The sequence below is a fragment of the Myodes glareolus genome, chromosome 4 (genome assembly GCF_982192425.1).
Source record: "Myodes glareolus chromosome 4, mMyoGla1.1, whole genome shotgun sequence".
In the NCBI taxonomy this organism is placed as follows: Eukaryota; Metazoa; Chordata; class Mammalia; order Rodentia; family Cricetidae; genus Myodes; species Myodes glareolus.
This window is the reverse complement of record NC_142029.1, coordinates 50,139,715-50,152,566: the sequence shown is the minus strand read 5'-3', so window position 1 is coordinate 50,152,566 and position 12,852 is coordinate 50,139,715. Positions and strand designations below refer to the sequence as shown.

Sequence of the window (12,852 nt, the reverse complement as noted above, 5' to 3'; positions counted from 1 at the left end):
AAAGGGAGTGTTATTTCTTTTTCTGCTCACTCATCTGAAGGTAAGTAAATTTTCTCTGGCGATCAAAAGCCTGGTCGGCAACAAAGACCGCGCCCGCTTTTTCCACCGTCTTGTTGTGGCAAGTTGCGGAATTTCAATAACTGTGACAAGGGTGACTGATTTGTGAACTGGAAAAGGTTTGAATGTCACAAAATTTACATTGGTCCTATCTATCGGGGATTTAAATACCAAAAAAGTATTCCGGGATCTCTAGGGAGCTTTGGGAGATCCAGATGAACAATGGCGCGTTGGGAAATTTACAGTTTTACCTGAATGAAAGGGGCCCTGGATGGGAATTAGAGGACAGAGTGAGCGGGTTGGGGGTGGGGGCAAATCAGACAACGGACGGGACCAGAGAAAAGAGAAAAATGAGGGAAGAGGGAAATCGGTTACAGCGTTTCCAAAGTGCCCTAAAAAAAAAAAAAAAAAAAAAAAAAAAAAAAAAAAAAAAAAAAAAAAAAAAAAAAACCAACCAACCAAACAAAAACAACCAAACAAAACCCAACCCGACAAACCTCAGGAACCGGGAAAAGTTTAAGAGCTCCGTCCACCTGTGTTTGGGGGTGAGTGGGCACGCAGGAAGGAAGCCTGGAAAACTGAGGCTACAGGAGACACTGAGAGAAATCTCGTTTCTAGGAAAGAGAGTGGAGTGCCCTGGCGCTCTCGAATCTTAAATTATAAACGGGAGAGGGGCCTGGCAAAAAGGAAGCAAACTTCAAAAGGAGCAAATAACAAAAGCCTCCTTTGCTGCCCTTAAAGGGGGGGGGGGGTGAGAGAAGAGGAGGGAGGAAGAAAAGAAAGTTGCTGAATCGGGGAATTCTGGAAGTGCCTTTGGGGTGTTTATCAGCTGGTCCCCAACTGCTGCTCTAGGAGACTCCGGGGGTCTCTAGTCTACAATCGCTAAATGGAGGTCTGAAGGAGAGTAGCAGAGGGGTGAGGAGGGGAAGGGGGAGGGGAGAGGTGGGGGAAGGGGGAAAGGAAAGAAAGGAAAGAAAGTGGGAGGGGAGAAAGAGAAAGAGGGAGAGAAAAGAGGGGGAGAATTTAAAAGAGGGGGAAACCAAGAGAGGGAGGGGTAGGAGGCAGAGCGGGGGAGGAAAGAGGGAGGGAGGGAGGGGGAGAGAGAGAGAGAGAGAGAGAGAGAGAGAGAGAGGAAAAGAGAGAGAGAGAGAGAGAGAGAGAGAGAGAGAGAGAGAGAGAGACTATGAGAGGGGAAAGGAATCGTGACATTTTTTTCTTTTCCGTGAGAAGAGGGGGAAAAATTTGCTAGAAAAAAAAAAAAGTTGCTACTCCTGGCAGCCCTGTTAGTCAAAAGGGGATGTCAAGCGCTTTACAATACCTGGGATTGATGAGGCGGGCGGGCCAATGAGCAGCGCGCGGCGCCACCGCGCGCCCTTCGTTGGCGCGGCGGCCGCGGGAGGGGTGTGTGGGGGGATTGCCACCTCACCAATCGTCGCCGGCGTCGGTCGCACGTGACGCCTCCCCCTGCTCCCATTCATCAAGGGGGGGGGGACGACGGTGTCGTCCTTTCAATTCATTTATCTGCAGGAATGATTGCTGCTATCAGTCTCGCGCTCACCGCCCGGCTGAGGAGGTGAAAGTTTCTCCCCAGGAAGATAAACCGCAAAAGACAATATTGTGCATGATTTGCGCCTTTTCTTTGCTTTTTCTCCCCCCGCCTTTTTTTTTTTTTCAAAAATAAGAGAGGGGGAAAAAGGGAGAGTGAAGGAGCGAGGACGAGAGCCTGAAAGGAGAGAGAGAGAGAGAGAGAGAGAGAGAGAGAGAGAGAGAGAGAGAGAGAGACTCTAGTGAAGAAGTGAGTGAGAGGAGGGGCGCGCTGCGCGAGAAGGAGACAGGGCGAGCAGTGGCGGCTCTTGCGCTCACATTCCTCTATGCCACAAATCCGGGAAGAAGTTTTATTGGGGGGCTGAGATGTTCTATGCCTTTCCCCGGGCAGCCTTGATTCGAGGCCCTCTCGGCAGAGACTGAGCGGCGAGAAAGTGCGAGCCCGCCGGCGCGGTTGGAGCGGCGAGCGCCGGAGCCCGCCTTCTACCGGCCGGCAGTCGTCCGGCTTGCCTGCCTTTGGCCCGGCGGGCGCCGGCTTGCGCCTGGCCACTGCCTGCTGGCTAAGACTTCGTTAGGTGGGTCGACTCCCCCTCCCTCCTCCTCTTCTTCCTCCTCTTCCTCCGCCTCCCGTTCCTCCTCCTCCTGATCTTCCCTCCTTGGCGGGCGAGGGTGGGGGGGGCGGGGGAGGCCGGGGCTTGCCCCGTGCAGCCACGATGCTCCTGGACGCCGGCCCCCAGTATCCCGCGATCGGTGTGACCACCTTTGGTGCATCCCGGCACCACTCGGCAGGCGACGTGGCCGAGCGAGACGTGGGCCTGGGTATCAACCCGTTCGCCGACGGCATGGGCGCCTTCAAGCTCAACCCCAGTTCGCACGAACTGGCCTCGGCGGGCCAGACAGCCTTCACGTCGCAGGCGCCCGGCTACGCTGCTGCAGCGGCCCTGGGCCACCATCACCACCCGGGCCACGTCGGCTCCTACTCCAGCGCAGCTTTCAATTCTACGCGGGACTTTCTGTTCCGCAACCGAGGCTTCGGCGACGCGGCGGCGGCAGCTAGCGCCCAGCACAGCCTCTTCGCTGCTTCAGCCGGCGGATTCGGGGGCCCACACGGCCATACGGACGCCGCGGGTCACCTACTTTTCTCCGGGCTTCACGAGCAGGCGGCGGGCCACGCGTCGCCCAACGTGGTCAACGGGCAGATGAGGCTAGGCTTCTCTGGGGACATGTACCCGCGGCCGGAGCAGTACGGCCAGGTGACCAGCCCGCGATCTGAGCACTATGCCGCGCCGCAGCTTCACGGCTACGGGCCCATGAACGTGAACATGGCTGCACACCACGGCGCTGGCGCCTTCTTCCGTTATATGCGCCAACCCATCAAGCAAGAGCTTATCTGTAAATGGATCGAGCCGGAGCAGCTGGCCAACCCCAAAAAGTCGTGCAACAAAACTTTCAGCACCATGCACGAGCTGGTCACGCACGTCACGGTGGAGCACGTCGGCGGCCCAGAGCAGAGCAACCACATATGCTTCTGGGAGGAGTGTCCGCGTGAGGGCAAGCCCTTCAAAGCCAAATACAAACTGGTCAACCACATCCGCGTGCACACGGGCGAAAAGCCTTTTCCCTGTCCATTCCCTGGCTGCGGCAAGGTTTTCGCGCGTTCAGAGAACCTCAAGATCCACAAAAGGACGCACACAGGTATGGAAATTAATGTAAACCACTCTACCTCTCACCCGGTCGTGATTCCTGAGGCACAAACCCAGCCTTACTGGGGTCTGGGCCTCATGTTTCAGGAGTCAGGCAGATCTGATTTTTAGTCCGGGTCTTGAAAATATGGTCAGACAGAGAGCGTGGACGAGAAAGATCTAAGCATACAGGTTTTAAAATAAGGAATAAAAAAAAAATAATAAAACCCGGGAAGTCGAGACTGGCTTGACCCAGCTCTCGACAAGCTCCAATCCCGGAGAGGTGGCGCGTTCAGAGCAGCCGTGGAGGAGTCAGTTGCTCCAGCTACAAACAAATCTAAACTCTTGCTGGTGGCTACCCTCTCTGGCACTTTGCTGAGTCCTTTGGAAAAGGTGGAGGAAGTTGAGGTTGAATTAAAGGATGTAGAAACAGGAAGAAACAGCCGATGAGTGTAGTTGGACTAGGAAGTATAATTGGGATCTGAGGAGGACATCAAGTTTAAGTATATAAGACATAAATTTTACAAATGACGAGTTGGGATTGAGGAGTGAGACAGTCGGTGGAAGGTGCAGAAATCCTACTTGTCAATTACACAGCATAGAGACTGTTCTTAAAATGCGGGGCTCGAGAGTTGGCCTTTAAAAATACCGACAAGTCGAAAGCTTGAAAAAAGAAACAAAACAACAGCAACAATAAGAAAACAGTTTCAAGCAACTCAGGGTTTCAGGCGCCCGCGGAGTGGGTGGGGGTGACAGGCTGGAAATTATGGGTCGCTTGGGCCCAAGAGTCAGGGGATCTGATTTGAACATTGTCTGGTGGAAGAAAACCCGACTTGAACTCTAGGTTTAATGGCCCAGTCAAGTAAGAACTGTAGGTGTGGAAACGCCTTTCCCTCTTTCCAGACTACACCATAAAATGTAATATTTGTGGGGGGTGGAGTGGAGTTGGGTGGAAGAGGCAATGGTGGGGGGGGGTGTATAGAGTCTGAGAGGGCAAAGAGGGAGGGGGAAGAGCAGAACAGGAGGAGAATTGACCAGGTCCTGAAAATTATAAAGAGCTAAGTAGAAGCCGCTGGGCGACCTTTGCAAAAACCTGGGCAGAAAACCCAAGGTCCAGAGCCACCGCTATTCTGGATAGAAACAAACAACAGCAATAACAACAACAACAACAAAAACTTGTTCGTGCTACCTCTGTTGCTACTACTACCATCGCTACAAAGTAAAAATAAAATGTACATATAGCTGTCTTGGCTGTTAAAACATAGTTAAAATATTCATAGTTACACTACAGACACATGGATTTATTCAAACCCCAGATTTCAAGTTCGAGAAGGCTACCTCTAAGCTAATATTTTATTTATTAAGAATTATCTACTAAACTTTGAAAACAGCTACTGCTTTATTTTAAATAAGACCCATCTCTTTCTCAACTTTTACATCAGGGGAGAAGCCCTTCAAGTGCGAGTTCGAAGGCTGCGACCGGCGCTTCGCCAACAGCAGCGACCGCAAGAAGCACATGCATGTGCACACTAGCGACAAGCCCTACCTTTGCAAGATGTGCGACAAGTCCTACACGCACCCCAGCTCTCTGCGCAAACACATGAAGGTAACGCTGCGGTCTGGCCATTCGCCTTGGAGCAGGAGCCCTTTCTGCGCTCCGGCCGGGGCCAGCCACTCTGGAGCGGCTTCGGCAGGGCAGCAGGAGCCGCAGGAGGCGGAAAAGCAAACGGTTTCACTCGGTTGAGAGGAGCTGGGCAGAAGGAGCAGGGGCGGGCAAGATAGCAGAACCAGAGGCCCATTAAACGGACTGTTTCATAATGAAAGTAAAAATAAGTGAGGAGACTCCGAGGCCGCGCTGTCAGAGCTGTGACTTCGGAGGCTGCTGCGGTAAGCGCCGCCATCGCTCCTGGTAACCGGGAGAAGGCGAGGACGCGTTCCTGAGCTCAGCTCTCAGCGTCTGCTCTCCTCCAAGTGGGCAGGCAAACTTCAGGAAGTGAACTTTGCTAGACTCTGGCCTGGGAAGCAGCCTCCCCCTTCCTAGTCCCCCTCCCCTTTTTTTCTTTTGTGAGTACCTCGGGCACGGTCTCCTCCGTGAGCGTGGCAACGCCGGGCCGAGCCCGGAGAACCAAGCCCAAGTCCCATTGACCCTGCCAACAGAGAGTCTGAGAGATCCCTAGCTTTGAAAGTAGCAGGGAGGGTTAGGGGAGGGGGCGCTCGGCAGGGGGAGGGAGAGCACAACCTTCATAGTCTTGGATAGCCTCTGGGCCCACTCTTTATCTGTGTTAAAATGCAACTTTATTCTCTCAGGTTCACGAGTCCTCTTCTCAGGGCTCACAGCCTTCTCCCGCCGCCAGCTCTGGGTACGAGTCGTCCACGCCACCCACCATCGTGTCTCCCACCACAGACAACCCGACCACCAGCTCCATGTCGCCCTCCTCCTCCGCGGTCCACCACACAGCCGGCCACAGCGCGCTCTCTTCCAATTTTAACGAATGGTACGTTTAAAAATCAGAAACAAAACATGCCAAACCCTATTTAAGAGACTGAACACACACGTACACACAATATAATTGAAAGAATCCTGAATATCCAAACACCCCTCGTACCGATCCCGCAAACGTTTGTTTCTTTTTGTTTTTAAATCCGCCGGTAAATCCAGGACTGAGTAAGACAGAGGAAACAGTAAGCCTTTAATTTTTTTTTAATTTTCATTTTCTTTCTTTTCTTTTTTCTTTCTTTTTCTTTTTTTTCTTTTTACTTTTTTTTTGGAAAAGGCTTGGTGTCTGAAGGGCGGGAGGGGGTGGAAGAGGAGGCGGCTGCCTGACCGAACACCGCCAAAGGCCCTGAGGGCCAATTTCTTGTTGGATCAGAACAAGCTCTCTGGGGCTGCAGCTTTTCTTTAGCTTCTTGTTTTACTTTCTTGTAAATACAGAATTATTAGCTTAAATCTGTTCTGTTGGATTCTGTATATAGCTACACCTCGGTTGAAGTGGGTGGGTGGGATCGTGGCGTGGTGGTCTTTGCATTGGGGAGGGGAGGGTGGGCGGGAGGGGGGAGGGGGAGGGGCGGGCGGCCGAAAGCCAACTGTTTGTACCGAATGGCGAGAATGTTCTAGTAAATGTGTACCAAAATGTGAACTACTTTGTACGATTACAGTCTCCACGTCGACCTAACAGAATATTATTGATATTAATGTGCTTTTTTTTGTATAAAGTGCAAACATTTCGTCCCAAAGTCTGAGTACTTTAGTGCAGTAAAATGTTGTTTCATGTCCTGTCAACAATTCGTATAGTATGAGCCTGGATCTACGTGTCAAATTGTTTCATTTGTTTATGTAAAGTGATATTAAAAAAGATATAAACTATAGCTGTCCATTGCTTTTTGGCAAAATATACAACCACACAATGTATATAATTCCTAGTTTCCATATTTATCCGCATGTAAAGGGCCCGGTTTACCCATGTTACAGCTATTCAATATTTATGGCTAGAAAAAAAAAAACCTCGTATGTACACTTTAGTTTCCAGAACTGTTTGGTAATCTTTCGTACCTTATTAAAGATTCTTAAATCTCAGTGATTGTGGTAGGAATTTCTTCTTCACACCCTCTCCCCTCCCCCGCCCCCCCCCAGCAACCTGTGCCAGCCTTACTGGATCTTCGGAAAGCTCTCCAGCCTTTCTTGCCTTCTTTTCTGTCATTGCAGGTCATATAAACTTGATAAATGAACGCTACCCTGCTGGCTCTCCGAGAGGGTGTAATTAGTATTTATATCAAAATTTATGAAACAAATTTTCGGCCTCAGTATAATTTAAATGACCTTTGCAGACATAGAATAACAACCATAAAAATAACGGAAATAGATTGCACAGGCAACATCAATATTAATGTAAGCGAATTGTGAGAAGCTCGGGGGCTATCTCTGTAGCCTTAAAAATGAACTTGCAGTCATTCAAGAGTTCAGCTGCCCCCCTCCCCAATTAAATTCCCTGGTCTGAAACTGGATTGCAGATTTACAATATTATATTTTAAATTGCTGTCTTCAATTAAACCATTATGGCCATAACTAATTTTCAGGATGCCGATGCATGCTTTTCCAGGCCTTCCATCTTTGTACAAAAGTAAATGTCCATAAAGCGTTTCACTTATATTTTTCAAACATGATGCTAATTTAAATTAATTACTTCTTATGATATATTATTATTTCTATAATTTTGCTACTGTCATTAGTTCTCTCAAAAATACATCTAGAAAAGAGAATTATTTTATGTAATGTGATTATCTTTCTATCTCTTTTATTTATTTCTCATTTACTTAAGAAATTCGTTCCATTGGCTGGCGTTGATACAGTAAATTTGTAAATGAGGAGACAATATAAAAAATCTAAATTACTTGTGCTTAATGACTGTGGCAGAACGCCTTTTCTCTAAATCAGATTGTCTTTCTTGCAGTTTAGTTTGATAGATTTGCAAGCTATGCTGCTTTGGTGAAGTTAGGTTCTCTGGTAGGGACGCTGGTTTCTTTGTCTCTGGTTGTCGCTTGCATGATCGCCCCATTAGGCAGACAACGTAGCTAGAACTCACAAATCAGGCCCTTGGCTATGCCTGCAAGGGTGTGGATGTGTTAGAAGTCAGGGGAAGCATGTTTTGCTTCTCAACTGTCCTCTGTATGTCCGGGAAGTTACAAGCCTAAGAACAAGAACCTCTTAAGAGCTTAACATGTGTCTCACAGCAATAGCAACTTAAGAAATATCAATGGCTAATTATAAAATAAAAATGGTATACTCTTTAAAGCCACTTCTTGCTATTTGTACTTCTGATGTTTAGTCAACAAAGTCTTGTTTACTAATAAAAGGCTTTGCTGCATTTAATATGCCACATTTTTTTTAATAGAAAAAGGTAGGAATATTGATGCTTAACTGTAAAGAAACATTGTTCTGTTTATTGGCCTTTCATGAAAAGAGCGCCACCTTGCAAAATTTGTTGAGATTTTAAAAAGTTGAATACCTAAGCAAGAGTTGCTGTTAACTCTAAACATTGGTGAGATCAAAACCCTGGTCTTGGTAGCTTCGGAAGTTTCAGATTGATTAACAGTGCAGTATTTAAAATGACAGCAGACACTGAGCCCAACATTAAATTCAGAAGGAAGGGTAGAAATAATTCATCTTCCTAGGAAAAGCAAAAACTCCATTAATAACTTCTTCCCCTTTCTGTTGAATATGAGGTTTTCTGGGACCCTGATGTGAATATGATGATAGTTTTGCCAGCAGTTTTGTGATTTTTCTCAGAGTATTTGAGAAGACAGCTTATTTGAGTATGTCTAAATTAAGTTTACTTCCAATGTGAAATTCTGTCTGATTGCTATGTACCCAATGGCCTTTTGCTTTACTATCATAGTGTGATAATTAAATATTGCACGATGACAGATGATTTATATAGAATATTTAAAAATACAGTTTAGAAATATGTGTTTTCTTTTTCCAAGTTTCAAATATTCTCATAGATTTTTAAGGTCAAATAATTTTATTACCACTTGAGAAGCCCTCTGTATGTATTTATGAATAATCTCACAGCAAAGGAACTTTTATAATAGATGACAACATTTATGTCAATCCCCTCTTTGCATTGTTTCCTCCAATGCCCACTACAAAGAAAAAGTCATTAATGATGTAAGTCACCAAAATAATGCTTTAAACTTAAATGTAGTCTATTATTTTCCTTGCACCTTTAATGTCTGCTTCTTGAGATGTATTCTTCATACTTTTCTTCATGGGCTATTAGGTTTTGAAATACATGAATGTGAACAGAGAAATATATTGTTAGACTCTATTTAGCAGGAGCCGAGGATGCTGCAAATGGCTGGTTTCTATGTGTAGTTGTGGATTTTGATCGAGGCAGAAGGCCATACTGGTTCATGTTGCACACTGCTTTGTATTCTGGATACTATCAAATGATTAGGACAGCTAACAAGTTATTAAAATGTTATTTTGTGTCAACAGAAGATGCCTGAGTACAAGCATTCTTTTGAGAAATGAAGAGGAATGAGTTTGGTGTGTGTGTGTGTGTGTGTGTGTGTGTGTGTGTGTGTTGCATTCAAAGAGCAAGCATACAAACCCACAAGCACCATTTATATGGGGGCTATGTAATTCTCAAATTTTCAGATCCTTTGTTTTCTTCTTCAAAAGCTACCCCCAGCTGCTTTAAGCATTTGCAGCTGATGATTTTGATTTTTTAAAGTCAAGCATTCAAGTTAACCTTTAAGAAGCAAACCACCTCTAAAAGAAAGATGTAACCTTTCAATTGCCTTATTTATTTATTTATTCATATATTTTTTTATTTAGCTTTAACTGACAATGAAAATAGCACTAACCTTCTTTCCTGATGGGCTTGGCATTTAGATATTTTTATTTGTTGATTGTGAAGTTTTCTCAGAACTTTGAAAGGCTTATCAACAACAGTACACTGCCCAAAGTCTTACCCACCTCCTCAAATGTTTTGAAGCACCAGTTTGGAGGCCAAGGTGTAATTAGTGCACAGGACCCATTGCTGGTAGACTTGGTACCTGAACAAAGTCTCCAAGAAGTGACTTTGAGAAAACCTTGAATCTTAAAGATGGATTGAGTGTAAGTTCACTTTGAGAGGTAACTGCATGTGGCCTGGCATACTTAAGGGGAGGCACTGGGTTTATTCCCTTAGCTAGTCTAGATGTGGAGATGTGTTTATTCCTTAGTTGGTCTAGATGTGAAAACATCAGATTTCACACTTCTACTTCTCCAACTTAAAATGCTAACCACTCACATTTGGTATAGAGGTCTAAATCCCAGTAACATCAGTTGTAGTTTTCGGAACTGTGTTCTCACACCAAGAAGAAAAGGTGTTTTTATAAAGATGCTCAGACGTGGTATCATCTTGTACTTTTTGAGTTATTGAAAATAGAGTAGCAATGGAATGATTGGTCCTGTCTTACCAGTCCAGACACTAAAGGCCTACCTAACCCATAATATTTTTCTTTTAAATGTTAAAGAGAAAAATGTTACCCCACGGGCTGTAACATGTGCCCATTTAAACATAATTGTAGAATATAAATTTTTTTTGGAGGGGCTGGTGATCATATAGCATTCTATTTTCAATAGATAGTTACTAAGAAAATTTAGACAAGCAATAGCAATGTTGAATTATAGCTTATATTCAAGACTTTCAAAGTCTATTGAAAATATAATGTTCTATGCACACAAAATATGAGTAACGCTGGCCTTCACTCTATCAGGGGTTGATCGGTTTAGTATCTCTCCCCCAGCAATAGGAAATACATGATGTGAACTGGGGCTGCTTTATCCTACAAGGTGGAATGGTCATCAGCTCCTCGTTAGAGTCTCTAAATGATGAATTAGAATGGGGTTCTCAGGGTTGGGAATTTAGCAATTTAGTACAGAAACTATGCTTGCTAATGGTGGTGTGACAGTCTATACATTGAATTCTGATTGCTTCCAGTAGCCGAAAGATTTTTCTGTAGCTGGCTCAGGAGAATATACAAGTTGTGGAAACTACAGAGAGACCCAGCCACATGCAGCACAAACCCAAGTCAACTACTGAACGTGATGAACACACTGTAACCATATCTTCAACAACAAACTCGCTGTAAAGCATTAGGCCTGAGCAAATATATAAACATATATATATACACACACACACACATATATATATATATATGTATATATATATAGTTTGTGCGTGTGTGTGTGTGTGTGTGTAACTATTTCCAATATAAACCTCAAAAAATCTGAACATAAACCTTGAGTAAAGCTCAGATTACAATCTTTACTTTTTTTTTTTTTAAACCTTGTCTAACCGGGAAATTTTTAGCCTCTGACAAAGAAATTGAAGTTGCAAAAGAGAAGAAAACCAAGATTAAAAGATGGGATAGTATTTGTTGACAGAGACATTTTTTTTTTCTAGGAAGATATTTTGAAAGTATGGTATCAGGCCTGAGGAGTGAGTGTTGAGGATACTCGAGGATACTCGGGTTAGCCTCTCTCCCAGCCCTGGCTGGAAGGTATGGCCACACTTGGCCTACTGAGTAACCTAAGGGGCCTGCTGAGCCTCCGCCAGCTGGGACGTGTTTCCAGGTCCCCCAGGCCTCCAGCCGGACCAGCAGCGCGCATGCGCGGCAAGCGGCCCAGGGCTCCACGTGCTAATGAATATGCATAGTGCCCCCGCCCTCGGCGAGCAGAGGAGGGAATCGCGGAAGCTCCCGCCTGTGAAAGTCTCTGGCCTGACTCCCAAAATAGTGCGGCGGGGAAACCGCACGTGTTTGTTTTCAAACCGCGCTGGTTTAAGTGAGTTCACAATGCCAGCAGAGGCTCGGGTAACCTGCGGTCGCCACTATAAGAACTGAGTGGCGGAGCGGTGCAGGGTTCTCCCGTTTGCTAAGGGCCGGGAAGCAGGGTTGGTTGGCTCCAGTGGGCCAAACATTCTGTGGCCGGACTCCTGGCTTACTTACAAGTCCACGCAGGGTTCCCCTATGCACTATTCCTTCTAATGCGGGTTCTAGCACCCTGGAGGTCCTCAGACACACGTCTTTTCCTTGTTCCTCGGACAAAATGTCCTGTGGACTCAGTTGGTCCCAAGGGCCCAGGACCGGCCTTTCAAGGGCCTGGCGACAGGAGGTTTGTACCGGCTTTCCGCTTCCCTCATTTAGAGCCCAGTCTTGGAGTGTGCCTATCTCTGTGTCCCGCTCCGACCGTTCCTCTAGCCACCCCTCCGCCCCATTTCTGCCTGGATGCTGTTTGCTTGAACAACTACCCTAGGGTCTTTCATGAACCACTACCAAATACTGGTCGGTTTGCTGCTGCTGCGACCTGGAATGGTCCGATTGAGCTCAAACGCGCTCATCCTGAGGATTAGGGCACAGAACTGCCTTGACCCAGAAAACAGGAAGTGCGAACTTCAGACGTTTGGGGTAATGTTTTTTTTTTTTTCCCTCCTGGTGACATTTGTGGAGTTCTTTACATTTCGTGGTATTTTAAGGCCTATGAATTATTTTCAGATCAGTTGTATAACCTGTCCGTCGGAGTGGCCAGCATTTCCTCACAAAGAAGTGGGTGGGTGGGTGAAGGGTGTCTGAGTCAACTCTTTCCTTTCATGGACTTGTAGAACTACTCGTTTTAGGTTTTTTAATTAAAATTTTGTCCAGTGATGGCAGAAATGGTCTCCAATACTACCTCGCTTTTAGATGAACAGGTCGGGACATTTTGTGAAGCTCACACGCTGTCAACAGTGAAAGCCTGGGTCACCGTCCAGTTCACGCAGCAACTCTGCTCTAGGGCCAGCACAACGCCTGGCCTGCCAGTTCTTTTCACCTGGCGCCATCATGGGCCAGGTACTCTTCTGCATTTCACTTGACGATGGAAAGGTTTTGTACGCGTCATTGCTGGGACAAGGCCTTTCTTCCTAGATAGCATGGTAGCTCAATGGCATTGTCACTCAGCCACTGTAATAACGCAATAACCGAAGTTTCTCTGAAGAGAACATTTGCTGTAGGCTCTTTGCATGGCTCACTCTTACTTGCTCAC

The 12,852-nt window shown here is 46.3% G+C and overlaps 1 protein-coding gene across 2 annotated transcripts; it reads left to right on the top strand.

Annotated features, from left to right (window-relative positions):
• The first annotated feature begins 1,528 nt into the window (after nt 1-1,528).
• Zic1 (Zic family zinc finger 1) lies at nt 1,529-6,309 on the top strand. 2 transcript variants are annotated; one of them, XM_085689531.2, is made up of 4 exons: nt 1,529-1,630; nt 1,994-3,297; nt 4,727-4,890; nt 5,592-6,309. In XM_085689531.2, the coding sequence occupies exons 2-4, from the start codon at nt 2,316-2,318 to the stop codon at nt 5,787-5,789; spliced, it is 1,344 nt and encodes a 447-aa protein (XP_085545657.1). In that variant the 5' UTR covers nt 1,529-1,630; nt 1,994-2,315; the 3' UTR covers nt 5,790-6,309. The 2 variants fall into 2 exon arrangements, with proteins under 2 accessions (XP_085545657.1, XP_048308546.2); XM_048452589.3 differs by having other exon boundaries at nt 1,561-3,297.
• The last annotated feature ends 6,543 nt before the right edge of the window (nt 6,310-12,852 follow it).

Coding starts and splice junctions, on each gene's coding strand:
- Zic1 (XM_085689531.2), top strand. CDS start 2,316: ATGCTCCTGGACGCCGGCCCCCAGTATCCCGCGATCGGTGTGACCACC. Junction 3,298..4,726: donor CCACAAAAGGACGCACACAG/GTATGGAAATTA, acceptor CTTTTACATCAG/GGGAGAAGCCCTTCAAGTGC. Junction 4,891..5,591: donor CTCTGCGCAAACACATGAAG/GTAACGCTGCGG, acceptor TTATTCTCTCAG/GTTCACGAGTCCTCTTCTCA.